Genomic DNA, 27909 nt, shown 5'->3' with positions numbered 1-27909 from the left:
CATTCACTATATCCGGTCTCCCCGGACCCTGCATTCACTATATCTGGTCTCCCCGGACCCTACAATAACTATATCTGGTCTCCCCGGACCCTACATTCACTATATCCGGTCTCCCCGGACCCTGCATTCACTATATCTGGTCTCCCCGGACCCTACATTCACTATATCTGGTCTCCCCGGACCCTACATTCACTATATCTGGTCTCCCCGGACCCTACATTCACTATATCCGGTCTCCCCGGACCCTGCTCTCACTATATCCGTTCTCCCCGGACCCTACATTCACTATATCCGTTCTCCCACAGTACACAGAACATGGAAATGCAATTATTTTAGTAAATATAGACTGCTAAATGCCTTTTATCATCAGCAGTTAGAGCGGTCTTGTGACTTCCATCAGTATCCAGCAGAGCAGTGGTTAAAGCGTGCAGGGAGAATTTTCATTCTTCCTTGATTGTCCTATGAGGCTGTATAACCCCTGACCCTCTGTCTGGACAGTGCTGATTGGCCCTGTGCTGATCACATGCACTCTCTCAAGGGAAAAAAAAAAACACTTTCTAGCAATACACACCAAACTGAGCATGTGCAGCTTGCCCCCAAGGCTGTGTTCCATTAGCGGATGGATTGGGGACAGTAGAAGGGGAGGATCAGAGAAGACTGGATCAAACAGCCTTTTTACACAATGCAGAGGATTAATCTTTACATTGCACAGTGAGTATAACAAGCATGCTTTTCTGCATATACAGACTGATTTTACTGTCGTGGGTTTAGTAACACTTTAATAAAACCTAATTGAATGCTCTGGACAACAGCTGCCCTCCTACTTCTGTGCGCTCGTCTCTAATTCAGCTTCATGGAGCAAGGAACCGCAGTGCAGCTATACCAACCAATCAGATCAGCACATGTCAATACTGTCTCGCTGGACTAATGAAAGATGGTTTCTGATTGGCTGCAAAGGGTTACTGCACTCCGTACATTGCTCCTAGGAACAATAAAGGTAAAAAGGTCTCTCTCTGAAGAAATATGGGGCAACCTGGGTATTGCTCTTTAGACATATTACACTAATTGGCTATAAACGGTTGACTCGGCAAACTAAAGCCAACCAATAATGTAATTACTGTAATTGTCTGTTGGGTAAAATAATTCACGAAGTATTGATGGAGCCCCTGACTCCGGCTCTCTGTGTGCTCTACAAATGATATATTGGAGTGATAGGAGAATAGAATAGTAAGCAAGAAGGAAAGTGACACGTTTTCATGACATTATGGTCATCGACTATGCAGAGCTTCCTAAGAGCTGCTACTCCGTAACCAACTGAATTCTTATTTATTACAGGTACTTATATAACGCCATCAATTTACATGTACTGTATATATATTGTACATTCACATCAGTCCCTGCCCTCAAGGAGCGAACAATCTAAGGTCCCTAACTCACATTCATACTAGGGCCAATTTTGATAGCATCCAATTAACCTACTAGCCTCTCTTTGAAGTGTAGGAGGAAACCGAAATACCCAGAGGAAACCCACATAGGCACAGGGAGAACATGCAAACTTCAGGCAGGTGGTTCCGTGGTTGGGATTTGAACCAACAACCCTAGTACTATCAGGCAGAAGCGCTAACCATTTAGCCACTGTGTGTATTATTTGTTTATTGATTTCAGGTACTTCTATAGCGCCGTCAATTTACGCAGCACTTTACATACATAGTATATATATTGTACATTCACATCAGTCCCTAACCCTCAAGGGGTGTACAATCGAAGGTCCCTAACTCACATACATACACATACTAGGGACAATTTAGACAGGATCCAATTCACCTACCAGCATGTCTTTGGAGTGTGGGAGGAAACCGGAGTACCTGGAGGAAACCCACGCAGGCACAGGGAGAACATGCAAACTTTAGGCAGGTTATTCCGTGGTTGGGATTTGAACCAACAACCCTAGTACTATCAGGCAGAAGTGCTAACCATTTAGCCACTGTGTGTATAATTTATTTATTTATTTCAGGTACTTCTATAGCGCCATCAATTTATGCAGCGCTTTACATACAGTATATATATTGTACATTCACATCAGTCCCTAACCCTCAAGGGGCGTAAAATCAAAGGTCCCTAACTCACATTCATACACATACTAGGGACAATTTAGACAGGATCCAATTCACCTACCAGCACGTCTTTGGAGTGTGGGAGGAAACCGGAGAACCCAGAGGAAACCCCCGCAGGCACAGGGAGAACATGCAAACTCCAGGCAGGAGGTGCCATGGTTGGGATTTGAACCAACAACCCTAGTACTGCCAGGCAGACGCGTTAACCACTTAGCCACTGTGTGTATTATTTTAACTACTTGTTTTTAAACTGGTTAAATGAAATGTTATTCAACTATGTATTCTTAACCCTAGGTTCACATATGTGCGTGTGGTGCCGCTGCGGATCCACACGAAAATCCGTGCAACCGCACAGAGAAATGCGGACCCGCGGGCAGGTGCCATTAGTTCTAAAGCACTGAAAAACGCAAGCGTACTGGAAACCGAGGTTAACATGCGGGCTGCGTTTTCCAAAGAAGTGCAGGGACGTCTTCCCTGCGTGTCACGGGGCACAGGAGTCCATTCAAATGAATGGGCTCTTGTGTCCGTGCAAACTGTGGCCCACATGGCCGCATATATGTGAACCAGGGGTGACTCTCATGCACACAGGGCATTTACCCATCTTTCCTAGACACCTTTCCTCCTGGCAGCTGCGGTTTGGCAGGGAAAATGCTTGTAAATACATCTAGAAGCGTTTAGACGCATTGAGGGCTTGGGTGTTAATTCATTTCATTGGTCAGCTCTATATTCATTATTACATTATTAAAATAATTTTTTTTTAATGCAAGCAGGGTAAGTACTTGAATTATTATACTTGCCATCAGCCTCTTGCAGTGCTCAGACTTGGAGAGGAAAAAGCAGCACACGGAGCCAGCCATCTGTGCTGATGTGGCAACAAAGGACATGCAGATAGGGGGAGGGAGCAGAGTGACAGGAGCTCATTGGTCTTCTGCCTGACCTTTCACTGTCCATTCACAGGCTGGGGGGAGGAAAGAGACCAGTAAGTGTAACTTAACAGCAGCATAGAAAAATCAGGTCTCTTCTCCTGCCTGGATGGGCAAAAATAGAAATTCTTTGGAAAGTAACACAGTTCCCTTATATGTAATTCAGTTGTGTATTTAGTTGTTTTTTGGGGTTTTTTTAAGTTTGGCTTTAAATGTGTTTTTTAGGCAGCTTAAGTACCTGGATTTGACATGGTATCAGCCAGACTGGGATAGAAGCAGAAAATAAGCCAGTCAGGTGTGCTGCAGTTCCAGGAGTATGTTGATAGGAGAACAGAGCAGAGAGATGAGTCCATTAGTCTGAACTAAAAATAATGTAGTAAAAAAAAACAAATCATACTGTATATACAGTATATATAAAATCACTACGGTGCCCAGCTGACTGATCCAGGAACAATGACAAACAAAGGCAAATGGAATATCAGCAGTTACAATCAATTGTACTGGGACCCCAAAACCTGGTTCAAGGGGCAAAGTCCGAACCTCCTGGGCCCTGACTAATGGGGAAGCCCTAACCATGGGGTTATACACACTCATAGTCTATAAGTCACAGTCCCTCCGTATCCCTTTCCACTGCCCAATGGTAAACCCGTCAGCGACTGGCGTTGGGGCCCAAGAATCCGTTGGTGCGCTGTTAAACAGTTTTTTTGTAAGGAAAAAGGGGAGTGAAATAGAATGGTGCTGTCTCTTTGAGAGGAGAGTTACCAAGATGGCGGCCAAAAGCCTCTCACCACTCAGAAGTTCATTGCGGAGTCTCCTCTCTCGTGTGTCCGGGACACTGGAGGCATGATTAGGTTGCCTCCTGCGATCTCCAAGGATGATGGACACTGTTGCAGAGATCCTGGGCAATGCATCAGTTGATCAGACGAGTGTGAATGTCCTCTTCCGCAGCTCATTGGGTTTCTCTGCCGTCACACCTCTGGATAGGTGTGGGGGCACAGGGAAGCACTGGTATACAGCGGTGTCACCAGCATCCACAAAGTCAGCAGCTTCATGCAACACCGCTTTTGCCTTCTCTCCTCTCCACGTGACACCCTCCCAGCCTGGGACTTCCAGTCTCTTTTTCCTCCTTATTAAATATCAGTTTCTTCGTACATTTTATATTTTGATTTTAGAAATAAAAATACTTTTTATATAGATTTTGATTGTGAGTTAGGCTCTGTATGGTCCATTAAAGGTAGCCCACTTTTTTCATGGCTTTTAATATGAGTTAATTGTAATAATGCCGTTCTAAATTACAGGACTGTACCAAATATGGTGAGTGGGAAGACTCCAGCTAAGATCAAACCTATTCTTACTGTTTATTTGATTTTGTTTCCTTTTTTCCTCCTGGCAGCCGGTCCTCCTGGATCTTGTAGTCCTGCACAGTCTTTCTTAATACAGATTATCCAGGTGGGGACTACATTTCCTACAAGTCCATGCAGTGATTAGGCTGGCTCCACCTCTTCCCTGCTGCAGCAGCCAATCACTAGGTTTTTTTGCCCTGGGAAGTGGACTCTTCTCTGGCGTCTGCAGGTGCAGTGCCTGTGTCTTCTCTCCTTTTTCTTGCATGGCCTCTCCATACACGCACAGCAGGAGAGAGGGGATCCACCGTTGGACCAGAGCGGTGTGTGGCCAGCTTTGTGTGACAGCCGTGGCCCTTCAGCTGCCATGACAGCGCACCATAGCCAGGGCCACATATAAACAGTATTTATATTTACTGGCCACTTTATTAGATACACCTTGCTAGGATCAGGTTGGACAGCCTTTTGCCTTCAGAACTGCCTTAATTTTTTGATGGCATAGATTAAAATAGGTGTTGGAAGCATTCCTCAGAGATTGTGATCCATATTGACGAATTACTGTTGCCTTTCTGTCATCTCGAACCAGTCTGCCCATTCTCCTCTGACCTCTGACATCAACTAAGCATTTTTGTCCACACAACTGCCACTCACTGTATATTTTCTCTTTTTCGGACCATTCTCTGTAAACCCTAGAGATGGTTGTGTTTGAAAATCCCAGTAGATCAGCAGTTTTTGAAATACTCAGACCAGCCCATCTGGCATCAACAACCATGCTATATTCAAAGTCGCTTAACCCTTTGAGGACTGTAAGATTTTGGAACGCCAAAAGAATCAATTTTTTTGTTTTTAAAGTTCGTACACTTCAGTTGCTGTAACTAAGCCATTTCATGAAATAATTGGCAAAAAGCTAGATCCATTTGTTGTTTGTTGATAAGAACTAATATTTTGACTCAAACCAAAAAAAAAAAAAAAAAGTTTTAAGTTCTTAATCAGATGATACACGCAATTAAAAACATGGGACAAATATGTCCCTTGGTCCTCAAAGGGTTAAATCCCCTTTGTTCCCCAGTCTGATGCTCGGTTTGAACTTCAGCAAGTCGTCTTTACCACGTCTAGATACCTAAATGCATTAAGTTGCTGCCATTTGATTGGCTGATTAGCAGTTTGTGTTACCAAGCAATTGAGAAGGTGTACCTTATAAAGTGGCCGGTGAGTGTATTTCATCTGTGTATTTAGCTGTTTTCCTGGAGTTCAGGTTTAAAGCAGCTACACTGAATATAAATTCACAAAACAACAATAAAAAATATAGAGCCACAAATATAGGATGAAAAAGGCTGTGACAGTGGAAATAGCTAATTACAAAGAGAACAACAGGAGGACCAGAAATGCGAATCATATAAAGAAAAAGACACAACCCATCCATACTAGTTCTTCTGTTGCTGACCCAACAAAGCAATTTCATATTCCATCACCAGATTGCTCTATTTAAACGGAACGCTTTAAGGTGGACCTCTTAGGGGTGAAGCAACCTCTATCACTAATCTCTTCCTCCACTGAGATTACCCAAATCTATCACTTATTATGAGGCCTCTGTGCATTCCTATGTGAAATGCATCTCACAAATCAAAATCCAATGTTTAGAGGACCATGAAGAAACTAACCACTAACAGAGTAACTCTATTATATAAACTCATGTAATATCATGGATTGCACTTATATAAATAAAGCACGTCCTTCAATAAATGACTCATATATAAAACAACACTCATGAGAATGGAAGAACAGCGGTTCCAAGTGTGATTGTGCAATTTGTTCATTTGAGTTCAATATGTGTTGTTATACTTTGGAGAGAAATCAAGGAACAGTTTTTAATGGTACCGGAACCTTTGGGGAGCGGTCTTCTTGGACGGCAATGGCATTAAAAGTATAAGTTCATGCTTACATAAAAAAAAAAGAAAAACAGCCCCATCTCTACTTTCCACAATCACCTTTAACAACATCCCGCCTTCTTCCCTGCAGGTCTGGAGTTAACTACTGCCTGGAAACAATCTAGCATTGGGATGCCATGCTGGCGCACTAACATTGTTGCATTTACATTATGAGTCTGCAGTACAGCCCTTCGAGTCTCTAGGATCCTAATGCACGGGTCTGGGCAATCCAGCATTGTATTTTTACCAGCTGGGCTTCAGACAGCACAGAGGGGCAGAAGAGGTAACTACACACCAGTGGGGAGAGGTTGTTGGTGGCACAGTCAATTGCATTGAGGGCTATTGGGACGTTTGCGTCAACACGAATTTGTACTTGAACATCGTATTTGGTTGCCCATACCACCATATATGGATATAATTTCCCTTAGACTTGGGTTTCACTTGTGGTTGGGTGGCTGTTAATATAGGTGGCTGAGCTGCATTTTTTTTTGCATTTAATTTTTATTTTGCAAAGGGCAGCTGGACGGGGGTATACACAGGTGTCACAATGTAGCAGATAATCTCCCCTGCCATATTTGGTGGGCAGTACTGTCACTGAAGTCAACCCACTCAGGTGAATGGGCTGCGCTACAACCACTAGCCAAATGCTAGGACAGCGCTTGCAATGCATATTCCCATTGAAAGGGTCACTTGACTGTCAAAACGCAGGCCTTCAGGAGGTGGCAGTATCACATCCTGCAGTCTGTCATCTGCACCTGCACCGCTGATTGGTTTTCACAGACCTATGCAGGCATAAAAGAACCCTTATGGTCTTACAGAAAACCAAATTATTAGTTATGGGGCCTGTTTATATTCTTTTGAAATCTCTTTATGCAGCTAATCTTCTGCAATAATTATTATAGTACTCTATGGTATGGGAGTTATTAAAAAATTTGGTGCCCTTAAGGGTCCAGTAAACTTTACACTGTGCCGTGCCCTACACTTTAAGACCAGGGTCTCCAAATGTTTCAGTATGAGGGTCACATTGTATATTTTACATATTTGTGGGACAAAAAAAATACATTTTATAAATGAATTAATACATTTTAAATGAATTAATAGACAAACATTGAAAGTATACTTAACTTCTGAAGCCTCTCATAACATTAGAAGCCCCCATCACGTCAGATGTCCTCCCTTAACATTAGAAGCCCCCATCACATCAGACGTCCTTCACATCAGAAGCCCCCATCACACCAGGAGTCTTTCCTTCACATCAGAAGCCCATCACATCAGAAGTCCCCCATCACGTCAGACGTCCTCCCTTAACATTAGAAGCCCCCATCACATCAGACGTCCTTCACATCAGAAGCCCCCATAACACCAGGAGTCTTTCCTTCACATCAGAAGCCCCATCACATCAGAAGTCCCCCATCACGTCAGAAGTCCTCCCTTCACATTAGAAGCCCCATCACATCAGAGGTCCTTCACATCAGAAGCCACCATCACATCAGAAGCCCCCCCATCATATCAGAAGGCCTCCCTTTACATTAGAAGCCCCCCATCACATCAGAAGTTCTCTCTTCACATCAGATGCCTCCCATCACATTAGAAGTCCTTCTTTACATCAAAAGCCCCCCATCACATCAGAAGGCCTCCCTTCACATAATAAGCGCCCCATCACATCAGAAGTCCTCTCTTCACATTGGAAGCCTCCCATCACATTAGAAGTCTTCTCTTCACCTCAGAAACCCCCGCATCACGTCAAAGGTCCTCCCTTCACATCAGAAGTCCCCAATCCCATCAGAGGTGCTCATTCATATCAGAACCCCCCTTACCTATCCAAGTCCCCCCTTACATCAGGGTCCCCTTCAGAAGCACAGACCAACTGATCTGAATCCTCAGGCTGAGGATACTCCACTGATCCTCGCTGCAGGCTGGAAAAACCTCATAGCAGGCCAGATGTACCCCACAGGCTATAGTTTGGAGGCCTCTGCTTTAAGGCTATGGATAAATCTGTCAGTGTACTTGTTAAGCACAATTAGAATTTCTAAATGTTCCCTAAAAAACAGCAAACCTTCCCTTTTTTGAGCACTTATTTTCTGTTATTGAAGACATGAATGTTTTTTGAGGGTCTTCTGAATACATCTGGACTTTCATTCTTCAAAGTGGAAATCCTCAGGCTGCACACCTATTAGTAAAAAATAAGCTGTTTGTTTTGGAACATTATGTAAATCCAGAGTCTTTCTGTGCATTGATATAAACCAGATTACGCAGTAAATAGTGTGTCTGCTTCTCTTTAACCAACCAGATAGCAGGATTTATCCTTGGATAACTTCACCGTTCTTTTCCCCGTACAAAGCTTCCCTTTGAATTGGCAATTTCTGATAATAAAGAAGGCTTCCTTTAGGGAAGAGGAGTTGGTATCTGTAATAGCAGATGTCTTACTTACGGCAGGCCTAGCATATCCAGCAAAGCATTTAATGATTGCTCTGGGTCTTGTGAGGCGCTTGGCCTACAACGGAGCACTGCAGACAGAATCATAGCGGATCGTAAAAACTGTACTAACACTAGAGCGAGGTCATAAAATGACATCACCTGGAAACAGACAACGGAGTCATTTTTATTGATGAATTATCAGTCCATCCTCATCTTCTTTAGCACCTTTCTCTAGATTGTCAGCACACAGCATGTGGTCCTGTACAAATAGCTGTAGAAATGCATGCATCATGGGAAAGACGTTGAATTATGCTTGGAATGTGTAGAAGCCACCTCTCCATGGTTGGTGATGTGCATTATGGAAGGACATATTTACTACAGGGCAGGGGCGGACTGACCATTTGGAAACTCGGGCACTGCCCGAGGGCCCGGGGTCAGTAGGGGGCCCCATGAGATGCCCTGGTACCTTTTTCATAGGCTTTTTTGAGTTTGGGCAAGGACACAGGGGCCCCATGATCCCCTATTGCCCGTTGTCAGTCCACCCCTGCTACAGGGCATATGTAGGAGGAATAAAGTGGGAAAGCACTTTATTTATGTTTGTTATGTATGACCACTCCTGAACACTTATCGAAATATTAAGATGTCTTGAGTAAGAAACATAACTAGCTCATTTGTCTGGAAGATTTTACTTAGAGGCCAACTGCAGTGATAAATATTTTATCCTCTTACTGTATATGTGGGTAATACCTGTAACTATATTATTCTGAACAGCCTTTTTCAACCAGGATGCCGTGGCACCCTGGGGTGTCTTCTGGGTTCTTCAGGGGTGCCTAAAAATTGCCCAGACATTATCAAAAAGCCAGTGAGTGGGGCATGCCTACCTTATATTGTTACACAAAGCCACAGGGTTTTAATGTGCAGCATTACAAGCTTGGGCATCATGTTGGCCAGCTGCTGGTGTCCCAACAACCGATGGCATCATAGGTTGATAAGAAGGACTCCAGGCCCCTGAGGACGGACTTGTTTGCTCCTCGCCTGCCCCCCTCCATCAGCACTGGGGTCATGTTAGCTGAATGAGGGAAAGAAATTGGGGCACAAGAGAAAAGCGGGAATACTAGTCAATACCAGTGTCCAAAGGTACAGTGCTTTTTAAGAATAAATCGCTGATAATGTTGGTAGTCCTACTTGTGTAGATAATGCTGCACATGAACTATTTGTTTTGTTTTTTTTGCATTTTAGAACAGGGTGCCTCGAGATTGTGCATAGTTTTACAGGGTAAAAAGTCTAAATGGTGCAATGTAATACGTACTTGGTAGCAGAGCCTGATATGATGTGGAAAGCCTCTCTTACACCTCTGACTCGGGGACCCTGGTACTGTAGACAGGAGGTGCAGGAGTACAGAGTGGCATCAGTGCCTGTAATTCTTGCTAACAGCAGGGCAGGTGTCCATGTTGGGCACGTGAAGTGGTCAGAAGGCTTCAGTAACCAGGCAGGTGGCTGGTAGGCAGCAGACTGAGGAAGGCGGGTACTGGCCACAGCAGGCAACTGAGACGGGTACTGGTAGCAGACTGTAGGTCAGCTGGACCAGCAGGGTGGTTATCAGATACCGGTGATGCCAGGTAGAGTAGCAGATTCAGGCAGGCCAGATCATAGAGAGGACAGGCCAGGCACAGGGCATAGGCAAGAGCATGGTCAGGAAACAACAGGGTCTGGAACCGATCAGTGAAGCAGGAGTCAATGGAGCAGACAGAAAAGAGGTCAGGGGACAAGCCCCAGGTCAGTGGAGACAGAGTTCAGAGAGTAGTCAAGAGAAGTCGAATCAGCAACTGGAATCAGGGTACAGAAATACAGGATACACAGGAGGGTGAAGACAAAGCAGCACTGATCCTGAGCACAAGAGCGCCGGCATGCATGGGTATGCGCAGTAGCATATGCCCAATTCCTGCAAGCATGAGAGGGAACATGTGCACAGGAGTCCATCCAGAGGAGCCATCATGTCTATTGGCATGCCCTTCCTTACACAATTAGACAAAATAGCCCAGGATAACAGAGGGTTAAAAAATGTCCATGCTATTTCTTATAAAAAGTCCACTTGTTAATGGCTGCAGCTTCTCTGGCAAAGTATTGGATTTCCTTGGTGCACTGTGTACAGTACAAATACAGAAAGCTCCACCATCTAAGTGTAGTTGTTTATTAAAAACATAAAAGAAGGGTTAAAATGCACTCAAATGATGATGGCTAAAGGTAGGCACATCAAAGTCATTGCAGATTTCTGCAGGAGAGGGGCCAGGAGAAGCAGAGTCACGCCTGGAAGTGGCTGTGACGGTATGCAGAGCTGAGCATGGAAGTGCCGCCAGGCAAGCTGGAGGCAGGAAACAGCCAACAGAGGTGACCAGTGTGGAACACAAGTGGAGGCCGGGGCTGGAACTGGAAGTGACATGGCAATGTGATGATGTTAAAGCAGGGGGCTTGGCAACTCGTTTCAGAGCTCAAAGAATTGCCCCTTTGTCATGGGACCATTTTCACCCTTCCTTTAGCAATAGGAGGACATGGAAGAGGAGGGAGGGCAGGGTCATTTACCACTGTGTATACATCCACATGTGTGACTTTCCAGAAGTCCATGCTGTAAACAAGCCAGTTCCTACATTCTGTTTGATGTACCCAGCAATCCGTCAGCTATAGAATTTGATATGGCTTCATGGAAGATCCTCAGAAGCCATACTTTGTTGGGTATCCATGTAATTGAGCTGTGAGATCAATAGGGCCATCTATTCTCACAATGGGTAGGGTCTATGGCAAATCAGACTGGACTGGAGTAGCAGGAAAGCATTGGTGACCTGACCAGTTTTGGATGGGCAGTGATGAGTGTTTTAAGAGGGTGGCTGATATTACTTGTGATACCTACACCATTAAAAGTTTAAAGTAGTATTAAACCCTCAGCATTTTTTAGTTCAACACATTAAGCACAATAAAATTAAAATTTCTAGCAAACTATTTATTTAAATTCTTACCCTGAGACTTGCAGTTTACAACTTTCAATGTGGCTAGCTCCTGCTTTCTCAGTTCTGCTTCTCTGAACTTCTGGTCTTTACATAAAAGAGTTAGCAGTGTACAGTGCAGTCTCCAGCCAGTTTGTTAGCTTGGGGAAGGGAAGAGCAGAGGAGTGCCTTTCCATCCTAGGCTGCAGGGCTGTGTGCTTCTATTGATGCGCACAGTGTGGGGAGCAGTACATGCTGGGACAAGGTCATCTAGCGACAGGGACTAAGATGCCAAACAACGCCGCCCCCCCCCCCCCAAAAAAAGACAATGTATGAGCATTATGTGTCAGCAAAAAAATCCCCTTTCTCTCCCATCCCAAAATTTCAGCAGTTCTAAAACACTTACCCCCAAGCATAAATTCCCTTAGCATGCCAGCATTCTCCCCAAACAAAATTCCACCTCTTCCAGTACAAATCCCCCTCCCATCTCAAATCTTCTCCCTCCCCAAATCCCCCTTTGTAGCACAATACCCCCCCCCACCAAAATCCCATCTTCTAGCACTAATTCCCCCACCCCACCCCAAAATTTCCCCTGCTACCACAAATTCCTCCAATCATCCCTACTAGCACAAATCCCCCCCCCCCCCCAAATCCGCCTTCCTAACACAATCCACCCTCCTAGTACAAATCCCCCTCCGAATCACCCCTTCTAGCACAACCCCTCAAATACCCTCCTGCCCACCCTTTGTCCCGGCCCTGGTGGGGAAACTCAACTATAGTCTCCGAATGGAAGGATGATTTCACAGAGCACTGAAGGGAAAGGAGCCACCCTGAAACCGGAAACCCGGGGCAGTCATGGCACCAGCTTAAAATGGAAATAAGCAAGGATTAAAAATAAAGAAGCCCCATACTCAGTAAGTGATTAGATCAGCTGCTAAAAGTAGGTTTTTATTAGTCCTTTAACAAAAGGACATTAATGAACATTTTTAGGAATGATCATTTTTTTAATTCATGAATTAGATTGCACCATGTCCATCAGCAAACATTTATGGGTATTCCTCTCATTGCCCATTTATTTCCATATAGCATATGCTTGCTTATGGTTACCTGCTTTTTGTCCTTCAATTTGAATATATCCTTCCCAGTGTCTCTTCGACAGAGTTTTCGTCTTTCCATATTTCAATACAATTCTTCTGTTGGCCTCACCCTTGTGCTGTCATTGAGGTCAGTACAAGCGCAGTGTTTCCAGTGTGATTGATTCTAACACCATGTCCGTATGACTTTCATCCTCAACGGAGAGAATTTAATTTTTGTATGAATGTATCAGAGCGGTCGTTATCAGTATACATTGTATGTCCAGACCATGATTTCATGTGTAACGCGTTTCTGGACTTCTTCCAAGCTGGAGATGAGAAGACATTGCAGACATTGCAGCGGGTAAACTCTGAGCTATACACAGATGTGACACATTGCAGATCACCCAGAGAACAGCAGACAGCTTTCTTTATTGGGTTCAATAATTTGCCCTGAGAAATCGATGCAGGAAATGCATTCCAGGAGAATTAGATAGTAGAATAGTAATGAAACAAAAATAAACAAATGTCAATAAAATCATCCAATCCAATTTTACAAACCACGACTACAGTCAAATTTGCTCGGCTAATGACGCAGGGTTTGCTGATATTAGAAGGGGTCTAAAAGTGATAGTTGGAAGCAATGATTCTGATTTATTGTCAGGCCATAAAGGGTTAACTCAAATGTGAAAAGAAGTGCTTCTCAGGTGCTATGGAAAATGGTAACTGGTCCTCCACCATGTATATGCTACTTCAAAATGTTGGTTCAGGTGTATCGTACCAACAACCCTAGTACTGCCAGGCAGACAATACAGTTCAATACAAGAGGGTTAGGAGGGCCCTGCTCCTTGGAGCTTACAGTCTAAGAGGGAGGGGCTAGTGGTATAAAAGTTTGTAACTGTGGGGGATGGACTGGTAGGAGGAATAGAAGATTCCATTGTTAGCTGAGGGCAGGATAGGTTTCCCTGAAGAGAGAGGTTTTCAGAGACCGCCTAAAAGTGAGCAGAGTAGGCGATAGTCTGATAAATTGGGGTAGAGAGTTCCAGAGGATGGGGGAAGCACTGGAGAAGTCCTGGAGACGAGCATGGGAGGAGGAGACAAGGGAGCTAGAGAGCAGGAGGTTGTGCGAGGAGCGGAGAGGACAGTTTGCGTGATATTTAGAGATGAGATTGGTGATGTAATTTGGGGCAGAGTTATAAATGTCTTTATACGTTATTGTTAGAGTTTTGAATTTTATTCGTTGGGCAGTGGGAAGCCAGTGGAGCGATTGGCAGAGAGTGGTGGCAGAGATGGAACGGTTAGTAAGGTGGATGAATCTGGCAGCAGCATTCATGATAGACTGAAAAGGGGATAGCCTGCGATGAGGTCGGCCAATGAGGAGGGAGTTTTAATAGTCAAGGCGAGAGATAACAATGGAGTGAAGAAGCTGATTAGTGGTTTCCGAGGTTAGGAACGGCCGTATCTTGGAGATGTTGCGAAGGTGAAGTCTACATGATGTGGACAAACTGTTGGTACTATATAAAACCTGTATAATAATAATAATAATAATAATAATAATAAATTGGACAGTGTGGTACATGTGATATCTTCCTGTCCCAGCTCTTATTTGCATGCTTGAAGCCATTCATCATTTTATAAATTAAAAATATATAGGATGAAACCAGCCGATAACCCCAGGCTCAAGAAATGGTGAAAATATTGGTATACAAAAATAAAATAAAAACTATTAAACCAGTAATTAAATATTTAAACCAAGCTGCCGTTTTAAATAACAAAAAAATCTATAAACAGTGTTTATGTGTACTTTTTTTTTTTAGTCACTGTTTATAGATTCATCATTTTATATTAGGGTAAAGTTAACCAAATTTTTAAAGTGTATGTGAACTCGTATGCTGCAAAAAGCTTTAGGCCTCATGCACACGGAACGTTTTTCTGCTGGCAGCAGAAAAACGCTAAACGCAGCAAAAACGCGGGTAAATGCGGTACCACGTTTGCCACGTTTAGACGTTTATTCATTTCATTGGCCAGAATATTCGCCATGAAAATGCATAAATGCCCAATCGCTAAACGCGGTTAGGCGCGTTTAGCATTTTGTGGCCAAAACGTTCCTCTCCTGAATGCGATTCTTCTGCGTTCAGGAGAGGGACATTTCACTGGCCCTAAACGCTGCTCGTGTTAAACTCTGATAAGAGTCTATGTGTGCATGGACACATAGGCTTTTAGTAAGTTGAGTTCAGGGGCTTTGGCAAAAAATCACCAAAAGCTCTTGAACTCGTATTCATGAGCAGCAGTGGGCATGAGGCCTTAATATAACACAGAAAGTATCATGGAGCTATCCACAGCAATGAAGTATAATAAAAAAAAACTGTCCAAATGTTCTCGTTGTAAATTAATATGGGCAGCACAGTGTCTTAATGGTTAGCACTTCCACTTGGCAGTGCTAGGGTTGCTGGTTTGAATCCCAACCACTGTACCACCTTCCTGGAGTTAGCATGTTTTCCCTGTGCCTGTGTGGGTTTCCTCCCACACTCCAAAGACATGCTGGTAGGATAATTGGCTCCTGTCTAAATTGGCCCTAGTATGTGTGTGTATGAATGTGAGTTAGGGACCCCAGATTGTACACCCCTTGAGGGTTAGGGACTGATGTGAATGTACAATATATGTATGTAAAGCACTGCATAAGCTGACAGTGCTATATAAGTACCTGTAATAAATAATAACTGCCATTAGCAGCCATTGATAACCAGAGGTCTGTGGAATCCTAGGGGTTTCTCCCTCTAGGGGTACTAAGGCTCCCTGAGTAATTTCTACCTTTCAGATAAATAACCACTGACACCAATGATCTCTTAGTTATCTGTAATGGGGAAATTCTTCCCACTGGACACAAATATATGGCACATTCCCTCCATTGATCATCACACAAATTTTCTGAATGAGGACCATGTTTTCCTGCACAGGGATGCAAAGGTATCCCATTGATGTCTAATGGGATGCAAGGACTGCATGGACACAGCTGCTGCTCCAAATAGACTTGAATGGGACTGTTCGCCCCTGGATGCAGAGAACTCCAGTGCATTCCATGCGGGCAAACTCAACCCTCCTATGAGTGTATGATTATGTATGAAAGCCATGGAGGAAAGACGGATTTGGTCCAAAATAAAGATAATTGGAACAACTGCACATGTAGGTCAACTAAAAAAAGTGAAGAAAATATACTCCCTCCCCCCCAATACATTAGCTTTCGGTGCATGTCCTAACCCAAGGCCCCCCCCCCCCCCTCACACACACAATAATTATTCCTGTAACCCCAAAACTAAGACTCTCTGTAACTCAGATACTAGCCTCCTTTATGTAAGCATAACCTCTTCCTTGGAAATAAAGACAAGCCTTCCTGGGCTGAGAGATATCATGGTCCCGGTCCAGTGTTCTGCTCATTCATACCCAATGTCAGTGCAGAAACTATGCTCCTGTCTTCTTCTGGCTTTTTCTGTAGAGTTGGTGTTGTCTTCTGTTGGCATTTATTGTGATTGTAAACCTCTGAAATGAAATATGAACAAAGCATATTCCGGTATAGTGTGTGCATGCTTAAATCCAAAGCATCCAGTGTGATTTCTGTCTGCTATCTCCTCCCTCTGCTTCCTGCATGAGTCACTTCTCACACTTCTATGCTGACACTAGACACTTGTACCAAATATAGGGCACTATTCCTCCCACTGACACCAATGATGGGGCACTATTCCTCCCACTGATACCAATGATGGGGCACTATTCCTCCCACTGATACCAATGATGGGGCACTATTCCTCCCACTGATACCAATGATGGGGCACTATTCCTCCCACTGATACCAATGATGGGGCACTATTCCTCCCACTGATACCAATGATGGGGCACTATTCCTCCCACTGACACCAATGATGGGGCACTATTCCTTCCACTGACAGTAATGATGGGACACTCTTCATCTCACTGACACCAATGATGAAGCACTATTTTCCACCAATTGACACCAAATATAGGGCACTTTTCCTCCCACTGACACTAATGATGGGACACTCTTCATCTCACTGACACCACTGATGGGACACTATTCCTCCCACTGACACTAATAATGGGGCACTATTCCTCCCACTGACACCAAATATAGGGCACTTTTCCTCCCACTGACCCCAATGATGGAGCACTATTCCTCCCACTGATACCAATGATGGGGCACTATTCCTCCCACTGATACCAATGATGGGGCACTATTCCTCCCACTGATACCAATGATGGGGCACTATTCCTCCCACTGATACCAATGATGGGGCACTATTCCTCCCACTGACACCAATGATGGGGCACTATTCCTTCCACTGACAGTAATGATGGGACACTCTTCATCTCACTGACACCAATGATGAAGCACTATTCTTCACCAACTGACACCAAATATAGGGCACTATTCCTCCCACTGATACCAATGATGGGGCACTATTCCCCCCACTGATACCAATGATAGGGCACTATTCCTCCCACTGATACCAATGATGGGGCACTATTCCTCCCACTGATACCAATGATGGGGCACTATTCCCCCCACTGATACCAATGATAGGGCACTATTCCTCCCACTGATACCAATGATGGGGCACTATTCCTCCCACTGATACCAATGATGGGGCACTATTCCCCCCACTGATACCAATGATGGGGCACTATTCCTCCCACTGACACCAATGATGGAGCACTATTCCTCCCACTGATACCAATGATGGGGCACTTTTCCTCCCACTGACACCAATGATGGGGCACTATTCACAGTCTGGCACCTCTAAACTCTGAAGGATAGTAAACTGCCCCTTTGTTTGGAGACCCCACTTCTAGTGGAATGACCAGACTCAGTGTTTCGAATGGCCATTGCAGATATCTATGCTGCAGATTGACATCATCCTGGGAAATATTGACTTTGCTTTCTTCTTCTCTAACGGCAGTGTGTACTAAACCTAAAGCCTTATTAAAGATCGCTGGTTTGAGCGCAGACTTTTGCGTTGTTACGTCTCCCAGATTCCAGCGTTATCCCGAGAAGCTCTATGCGGAGTATTTTGCATATAGACAGGTAACTTCTTCTGCAGCTTTGCATAAACACTTGATTCCCCGATCATGAAAGCGTGCAACGTAGAGGGATTACAGGATTGCCTATTCTGAGAAAAGAAGCGAGTTAAGTCTAAACAAATCCCTAAACAAGCCTGCCTTTCATTTATCCATTCCTGATTGTATCAGCGGCGCTGTGCAATGATACTTCCTCCTCTAAATGATCCGGCATGATGTATCGGTATGTGAACTGAATTACTATTGATTGCTATGGCTGGACAGAATGTGGAGAGTGCGCACACAGGGAATTAATGTCATGTCTCATTCTCCCCGGCCCTGGCTCGTTTATTAAATAACCTGACAGAAGGTTGTCTGCCGGCTTCAACAGGGGATTCCAAATAGAACTGGAACACTGAAAGGATAATGTAACCTCCAGTTTATTTTTCCTTAAATGGACAGCGAAACATATGGGCATAGTTTTGGTGTGCCAGGAATATGTGTGCGCATTAGAAAAAGCAGAGAGGCAGTGAAGGGCACGCAGCTTTGCAGAATTCCTCTGTATTAATACAAGGCACAACCACAATAATACATCTTAACCCCTTCACGCCTAAGGGTAATACAAATCTAAATGCCTAACCTCAATTTTGCATCGTTAACATGTGATAGTAAAACCGTCCATATCATCACAGCTACTTTGTACATCCAGGTGAATTATACCACGTTTTTTTTTTCAGGACAAATTGGGCTTTCATTTGGTGGTAAATGGTAATGGATATCTCTTGATTTTTTTTTTATTATTTATTTCAGGTACTTCTATAGCGCCATCAATTTACACAGCACTTTACATATATATTGTACATTCACATCAGTCCCTAACCCTCAAATGGCGTACAATCTAAGGTCCCTAACCCTCAAGGGGCGTACAATCTAAGGTTATCAAAGGAAAACTGAAAAAAAGAGAATTTCTTTTTTATTTAGCTGTGTGTTTCTTGTTATTACCATAACCTACCACCAAAGAATAACCCAAAATAAATTCTCCAGCTCTTGACAATCGCAGCGATACCATATATGTGTATGTTATTTGTTGTTTGTACTCGTAGTACAGCCCAGAAACAATAGTGCGCATTTTGTTTTTGGTTTTTTTTTCTTTACCTAAAACACACTGACACTTATGCAGGCCATAGACGGGTCAAACATTGGCCAATTTTTCGAAACGATAAATGAAAAATTGGTCGTTTGTTTGGCCGACATTACCAACAACGATTAAAAAAATTGTCTGACTAAATCATAAAGTTCACCCAATAACTTCTGTCCCTTGCAGGTCACGGCTCATGCGCAGATTTTTTTATCGTTAAAACGATCAGCCGATTTGGCCATCATTGCCAGGAAAAACGGCCGATCGTCCAAATTGGCTGCAAAATTTCCAATATGATTGATAATCTCAAAGTGAAAATCGGCAGATTTTCGAACCGTCTATGGGCGGCATAACTGACACTGATAACAATTTTTTTTTAAAATCCTGACCTTTGACCCAAACACTGACCCTGGCACTGAACTAGATCAAACCTTGATCTAGGTATTTTTTTCTTTATTTTTCGTTTATTTTTTAATATTTATCTTCTTCTTTTTTTTTTTTTTTTTTACAACATTTTTTTTCCCTCTATGCCAGTAGTTAGTGAGATACAATGTATCTCTCTCCTCCATTCATAGAGAGAAAAAAAAAACAAGGGGGCCGGGCTGTACAGTCCAGGGGCGCACTGACCATTTGGAAACTCGGGCGCTGCCCGAGGGCCCGGGGTCAGTAGGGGGCCCCATGAGATGCCCCTGGTACCTTTTTCATAGGCTATTTTGAGTTTGGGCAAGGACACAGGGGCCCCATGATCCCCTATTGCCCGGGGGCCCCATGAGTTGTCAGTCCGCCCTGACAGTGACTGATCACTGTGATAGCCATCCAAAGTTCTACATATACAAGTGTGACATCTTCTGTACATTCTTCTCTTCTTGGACGTTTGTCACAGTGCCATGGCATGGATGAAATGGTATGGAGACTTGATATTCCGGTATTGCCCTCCATTCAGAGACCTCATCTGGACAGTTCTTCTGTATTTAAGCCAACACTACATGACTAGTACCAAAGCACTGTGACCTGCCCCAGAGGATAGAATAGTTTTCAATACTGAAGAAATAAGTTCAGAAAAGGTGTACCTCAGTTTACGAATGCCTCGGTTACCGTAATTTTCGGTTTACGAATAAAAATCGATTGAAAATAATGCCTTGGTTTACAAATTTTTTACTAATTTTTTTTGCAATACAAAGTAAGTTTCCCTAGGATGCATTGCACCTGGGAGATTCACAGCGCCACACATGTGCATGCTAGATCTATGGTAGCACGTGGTGTCGAGTGTGGAGGTTTTGGAGCAGTTTTTGCATCGAGTTATTGCTTGATTCCTTGTCCCTGTACAGTATTTATGCCTTTAACCTCCCTGGCGGTATTCCTGAGTGTAGCTCGGGGTTAATTATCAGTGCCAAAAGTGGTAACCCTGAGCTACACTCGGGATTACCCTGCAGCGTTGCACTGGGATCCCTCCAGCACTTACCTTGTCATGCGCTCCCGTGATGTCCCCCCTGCAGTGTCCCCGGCAATGTCCTCCAGCTGATGCCGGCATCTGTCTTCTGGGTTCCGGTCCCTGCAAGTGTCGAGACGTACGGGGGGACGAAACTGGCGGGTAATTTAAAAATTTTAAGAAGTGACATTCACTAAAATCACATAGTATAACATTACTGTATCAAACCATTTCACATACATTTTGTCCCGAGTGCTTCGTCCTGCGCCCTGTCTGCATTTTTACTGTTCTTTCTGCCTGGAAACTGAGAAAAGTCCATGGCGTCCAAAAAGCGTCCCTTTAGGTCAAAAGCGGTTTTAGACCGGCTAGAGAACAGCGATAGTAAATCAGAACCACTTGCAGAATTGAGTGATAATGATTCGTGGGGAAATTCATCATCAGACACTGAAAACGATTCTGCGACTTTGCTCAGCGATGTGCGAACTTGGCGCTATATTTCAAATTTCAGTGTTTTTGGTTTGATTATATTATTGAATTAAATTTATTATTATATTATTATTTTTTTATGATTATTTATTATATTATAATTTATGATTTCGTGTTTCAAATTTTATCATATCCGGAATGTTTACTAGACTCTTGTTCAGACAGATTTCAGTGAGTTATTCCTAAGAATTACAGCCTACAATAAAAAAACAACATATTTCCATTGAAAACAATATACCGCTTTGAGCACAGAAATACTGACATAATCAGACTGCTAGGGAGGTTAAAGTGCACTTTATAAAGAGTTTTGAACAGCTAAAAGATCTTTTTTTAACTTTTTTCTGACCTCCGGAATGGATTAATTGGTTTTCAATGCATTCCTATGGGAAACAGCACTTTATTTTACGAATTTTTCGCAATACGAAACGTATGGAAAACACATTAAATTCGTAAACTGAGGTACACCTGTATTGGATATTATTGATATTTGTCTTACAAGAGTTTTTCTTTAATAGACTAATGCAGGCCACAGATGGGTCAAAAAACGTCTGTTTTAAAAAAAAAAAAAAAGAAAAATCGGTTGTTCAATAGGCTGGCGTTACCACCAATGGTAAAAAAAATCGGCTGATTTTTGTCCCCTCTACGACCGGCATTTAATTACTTCTGTCCCTTGCAGAGAGCTCCGCTATTATATTTGACATGAAAAAGTATTGCGGTGGCAACAATGTATTAATTTGTATCCATTTTGGATACAGATGTTTTTATTCGGATACAAATGGATACATTGTTGCAACCGCAATACTTTTTCATGTCAAATATAATAGCGGAGCTCTCTGCAAGGGACAGAAGAATTTCTTCTTCTTCTTTCTTCTTCTTCTTTCTTCTTCTTCTTCTTCTTCTTCTTCTTCCTTCTTCTTCCTTTCTTCTTCCTTTTTTCTTCTTCTTCTTCTTCCTCCTTTTTTCTTCTTCTTCTTCTTCTTCTTCCTTCTTCTTCTACTTCTTTCTTCTTCTTCTTCCTTCTTTCTGCTTCTTCCTCCTTCTTTCTGCTTCTTCCTCCTTCTTTCTTCTTCTTCCTTCTTCTTCTTTCCTCTTCCCTCTTCTGCTTCCTTCTTCTTCTTCCTTCTTCTTCTTCTTCCTTCTTTTTCTTCCTTTTTTCTTCTTCTTCTCAGATTTTTTTATCGGTAAAACGTTCGGCCGATTTGCCCAACATTGCCGAGAAAATCGGGCGATCGGCTGATTTTTTCCAACTTTACCGATAAAAAAATGTGCCAAAACAGCCGACCAATTAACCCACTAATGGTGCGGAAATTGGCCAATGTTTTTTTTCGGCCGAAAAATCGTCCGATTTTCGACCCGTCTGACCTGCATAAACTTACGTGGGTTATAGGTTCACCTACACTCAAAGCAGAATTAACGAGGAAATACCGAACCTTTAGAATCTTCCTCTTTATTTTCATCTCTGTCACATCAAATTTGTGAAAAGGGCGATGTTCACATGCTGATACGTCAGTCTTATTCATGGTAACTTGGGAACACTTGATAAGCACCCAACAGGTACAACTTGGTTATCACCAACAAAAAGCAGACTTTCCTGTTGTGCTACATTTTGACCATGTACTGGAGATTGTCACTATTGTTCTGGATAATTCATCTTCAGTTCTTGGGAACTCACAAAGTTGTGTTTATTTTTCCATCTAGTTTATTGTTCACCAAGACAAAACTGGAGTGGAAGCACAAAGGACCCGAGGAGGCTCTGATAACGTGCCGCCATATGTTATACCTGTGGCAGAAACTCTTTAACTATTCACAACTCAGGTAATTTTCATCTGCTGTTGACAATGACTTTCTGACAGACTGATAACTGGGCCAGAAGAAAGCTTAGAATGTGCCAAGTGAACCTGTCATTACAAATCTCACTTCAAGTCAATCAATAGTGTACATGTTGGCATTATCAAACCATATCATTACTGTTTTGAGTTCAAGCCCAAGTTTAATTGATTAAAAAAAAAAAATCAACACACGGGTCAGTACTTAGGCTGGCCATACACTATACAATTTTCTTACAATTTTCTGCCCAATTTCTTTTAGATTTACCTTCAACTATGTAGTGCAAGGGCCTGCCTAACCAGATACAATTGAAAGTGTTCTTTAGGTTTGACCTCATATTATATGTTTTTGGTAAATCTAAAGCAAAAATCTCAAGAAAATTGTATCAGGTATGGCCAGCCTTATACACTCAATGCAAAATGTCTCTTGTGCTGCTGCCCTAATTGAAATCTTCTGCCCTCTAACCAGGAGCAGACTGACCATTTGGAAACTCGGGCACTACCCGAGGGCCTGGGGTCAGTAGGGGGCCCCATGAGATACCCCTGGTACCTTTTTCATAGGCTTTTTTGAGTTTGGGCAAGGACACAGGGGCCCCATGATCCCCTATTACCCGAGGGCCCCATGAGTTGTCAGTCTGCCCTTGCCTCTAACCCTCCCCCATCACCACCCTCACAGCTGCTGCTTTCTGGTGCTGGGGGTTAATACGATCAGCTGGACCTGTCAAAGGAACTCGTCATGAGTGCTGACAATATCAGCCATAACATTATGACCATAAAAGCCGCCCATAAACGAGTCGATTTCCGAAAAGGATTTTTTATTTAGAAAATCTTTTCTAAGAATTTTCGTTCGAATTTCGCACCATTAGTTGGGTCAGAGAAACGAACGATTTTCATGTGACCATTAAATTTGAGTGATTGGGCATGTTGGAAACTTTTTGAAAAACGAACAAATCAATGATGGGAGAATCGGGCGGGAAATATTAATGAAAAACGAAATGAGCATGAGCTGCGACCTGGAAAGAAAAGAAAATTCTTGGCCACGAAAATTCTTTTCTGTAGCAAGATGGGGTGAAATGAAAGGCTCGGTTGGATGAATTTCAAAATCAATGGTGGCACCATTTGGTTACAAAACGCACAACATTTCTGGTTTTCTAAAGGAAAATTTGTTTGGAATTTGACCCATGTATAGCCTGCTTAACAGGTAAAGGGAGTAGGTAGCACTGATTATCTCATTAAAGCAGCATCTGAAAGTAGGTGGGATCAGGGGCAGACTGACCATTCGAGCACACGGGCACTGCCCGAGGGTCCGGGGTAGGTAAAGGGCCCCATGAAATGCCCCTGGCACCTTTTTTATAGGCTTTTTGGGTGTGCTTTGAGCGTAGGCGAGGACACAGGGTCCTCATGATCCCCTATTGCCCGGGGGCCCCATGAGTTGTCAGTCCGCCCCTGGGTGGGATATATATTGAGCAGCAAGTGAACATGTTGCCCCTAAAGTTTTTGTGCTGACAGCAGAAAAAAAAAGGCCAATGTGAAGATTGACAAGGGCCAAATTGTAATGTCTAAGGCTAGGTTTACACCTATGCAGGTTGCGTTTGACCTGTTTCTGCATTGCGTTTTGCATTTTTGCATCTGTGCTTTTACCATGTTGTTAATGCATTTTTTTGTTTTTTTGTTTTTTCAGGTTTCTTGTTGCTAGGCAGATTTAAAATGCAGCAAAAACGCAATACATGCTTTTCTGCTGTCTATTGAACCAAAAACCAACTTTTTGCATTAAAACAAATCCCTGACCCTTTCCAAAAAATGCAGCAGGTGAAAACGCGGCGATGTGAACGTGTCCCATAGGAAATCATGTTAAATGGACTGCACTGCGTCTCTGAAAAACGCTGCGGAAAACACTTAGGTGTGAACCTAGGGCAGTGTTTCTCAACTCCAGTCCTCATGGACCCCCAACAGGTCATGTTTTCAGGATTTCCATTATTTTGCACAGGTGATTTGATCAGTTTCACTGCCTTAGTAATTACCACAGCTGTTTCATCTGAGGGAAATCCTGAAAACATGACCTGTTGGGGGTCCATGAGGACTGGAGTTGAGAAACACTGACCTAGGGTAAGGCTGGGATGCCATTAAAGTTCATGTGCGTGTGAAGGCAGGTGTCCCAATACTTTTGGCAATATAGTGTGTGTGTGTGTATATATGAAATGAAATATATGAAATAAAATAAACACATAACTCAAATAGTGTTCTAGTGGCGCTAAATAAATAATAAAATGTGAAGTGAATACCACAAATAAATGTGACCAAAAACTAATAGACCATCTGTGATTAACGTGATAAAAAATCAATACAAATTAAAAGTGATCCAAAGTCCATGAAAAGTATAATAAAGTGATCCAAAGTCCATAAACTCAATTCTTCTCCTTCACTGCGTGTTCTAGACTGACAACCAAGTGCTTCACAGAAATCCCCCATATGGATGTACACTCACCACAGATAATTGCCTTCCACTCTCGGCAAACAAGCTTCCAGGGATAATCTTCCCAATTATAGATGAAATTTATATATTGAATAAGAAAGAGACTCCATTGCCTCGAGATATACCATGTAAAAAATAAACAGAAATACGTTCCAATGGTATAGTATAAAAAATCAGATTCTTTAATTTAGTGAATGGACCTTACTCACAAGCAAACTAGTAAAACAAACCCAAATGATTTGACCATGGATAAGCCTAAAGTGATCATAGACCAGGTGCTCTCACCACCTTCAGTTTGTTGGTATCTGATGTCGTCGTGTCACTTCTGGTCACGGTCCCGTCACTTCCGGTCTTCGTACCGTCACGCACTGACGCGTTTCGTCACTTCTGAGTTACTCATAGGGGTCTATTTTGTGGTATTCACTTCACATTTTATTATTTATTTAGCGCCACTATATGAGTTGTGTGTTTATTTTATTTAATTTACTATGGTTTATATATATATTGGCAGCTTTTTCACATATTGATTACATTCAGCGCAATATAATAGGTGTTGATAATTGTCACGATTATATTATCAGAGCAGGGCCCTTGAACCCCTCATGTATTGTATTGTTACTGTCTTGTCTCATGTTCTGTCCCCCTTGCTACTGTACAGCGCTGAGCATACCCTTTGGCGCTATATAAATACTGTATAATAATAATAATATAATAATATATATATATAGTTCGGCAAAAGTTTTTGGTTTTTGCGGGGTCAGAGTTATCGTTAGGCACAGTAGCCTTTATGCCTTTAGTTGCAGAGACAACGAGGTGACCTTTTCCTGAATAGTTTTTCCTGTCCTGTTAAATCATAGAAGTTTATTTTGAGACTTCCACAATATTCTAAGTTAGATCAGAACAACGGAACAATTCTGCACAAACCAGATGATTCTGGCAGAGGAGAGTTATCTGGGGCACCAAAAATATCCAGACCTGGTTTTCAGCTCATTTCTAGGCTGGTAATTCTCCAGGAACGGACATACGAGTCTCCCCATTATGACATGTCATGGTTGCTTTCTGAACTCGGTTATGATTGGTATGTATTGATGTTTATGTTGTTCTAGTGACAGTGAAAAAGAGAGCAGTCTGGCTGACGTTCCCCTGACAAGAAAACACAGTGGGATGCACCTTGCCCTTCCGGAAGGACATGACCAGGAGAATGGTAAGAAAACATATGATGGAAGGGTGTAGGTGGTGCAGAAAACTCGCACTGACCGCAGCAACCGGTCACCATTCATTGATGGATTTATTGCAGCATTTTTCACTCCTTTAGGGCTCATTTACACTTGCTTCAAAATTTGACAGTGGACACGCTTTTTTAAAGCACTCTGAGTGCCAAAGAAAGCCCCTGTTACTAGGGATGCACTGAAATTTCGGTGGCCGAAACGCCACTTTCAGCTGTTGGCCAAAATGAAAAAAAAAAGCACCGATACAGGTGCCGAAAAAACCCGCCCCTTGCCACCGTCTTCCGCTCAGTAGTTCTCAGCCTTACCTGAGAAACTATTGATTCCGGTGCTGGGCATAGAGATGAGTGAAGGAAGGATGATCGCCACTCATCTCTATGCACTTGGAGGACCAGAGTGATGTCACTTCCCGTTCCGGCCATTTTTTTTCTTCTTTTTTTTAAAGCACTAGGTCAATGCTTTTTTTATCCAGTGAAGAGCAAAGATGTGGGGTCTTATTGACCCCATATCTCTCCATAAAGTGGACCTGTCACTAATTATTTCTATCACAAGGGATGCATGCATTTCTTGTGATGAGAATAAAAGTGATTAAAACATTTTTTAAAGGGACAGTGCAAAAATAAATAAATAAATAACTAAAACATTAAATACATTTTAAAAAAAAGTTTAAAGTGCCCCCGTCCTCGCACGTAGTGATGAACGCATCCGTAGGCCATGCCCACATATGTAAATGGTGTTCAAACCACACAAGTAATTCTCGCACTAGACCTCCTCTGTAACTTTGCACTGCTAACCTGTAGAAAATTTTAAAGCATCACCCATGGAGATTTTTATGTACCGCAGTTTCACGCCATTCCACAAGCGTGCGCAATTTTAAAGCGTGACATGTTGGGTATCAATTTACTCGCCGTAACATCCTGTTTCATATTTTACAAAACAATTTTGGGGTATATATATATGATTTTTTTTTTTTTTTAATCAAAGTGTATTTTTTTTCCTAAAAATATATATTAATTTTGCAAAACTGCGCATTTCAGTATCGGTTTTCAGCCAATTGCATTTTGAATTTCGGTTTAGGCACCAGAATTTTCATTTCGGTGCACCACTACTGTTACTAAATAAAATGGTTAGCTTACAGTCCTGTTCACATGTTGTATTTGCTTTGCTTCACTTTGTTTTGCTTCAAAAATGATACTCCATGTCGTTTTCATGGTGATTCAAAGCATCTTCAAAGCCTCCATAGAAGTCTATGACAAAGCTCATAGCTTTTGAGAGGCTTTTATTCAACTTTAGCTTTTCTTTGTTTTGGAGGTATAGTAGGTATGAGATATCCCAAAACGAACTGGGAAACCAACAAGCGAACCAGAAAGACATCATCAGTAGTCACCTCTATATCATGTGTATGTATTCTGGAAGTGTCTGGTGCAGATGTCACATCTGGTGTGCAGCGTGGAGTAGCAGGAAGGTGAGCGGGGTCCGCACTGGAG

The 27909-nt window shown here is 42.7% G+C and overlaps 1 protein-coding gene across 1 annotated transcript in view; it reads left to right on the top strand.

Moving 5' to 3' along the window:
* The window catches only part of TTC7A (tetratricopeptide repeat domain 7A), a 592416-nt gene that overhangs the window by 378024 nt on the left and 186483 nt on the right, over positions 1-27909 (top strand). The window contains exons 16-17 of the mRNA XM_089653910.1: positions 22596-22712; positions 26303-26400. Of these exons, the coding sequence (XP_089510036.1) occupies positions 22596-22712; positions 26303-26400 (215 nt within the window). The remainder of the gene's footprint in view (positions 1-22595; positions 22713-26302; positions 26401-27909) is intronic.

The sequence above is a fragment of the Staurois parvus genome, unplaced genomic scaffold (assembly GCF_062004578.1).
Source record: "Staurois parvus isolate SC_StPar_1 unplaced genomic scaffold, SC_StPar_1.0 ptg000727l, whole genome shotgun sequence".
Taxonomy (NCBI): domain Eukaryota; kingdom Metazoa; phylum Chordata; class Amphibia; order Anura; family Ranidae; genus Staurois; species Staurois parvus.
The sequence above is the reverse complement of the archived record's forward strand: the minus strand, read 5'-3'. Positions and strand labels throughout refer to the sequence as shown.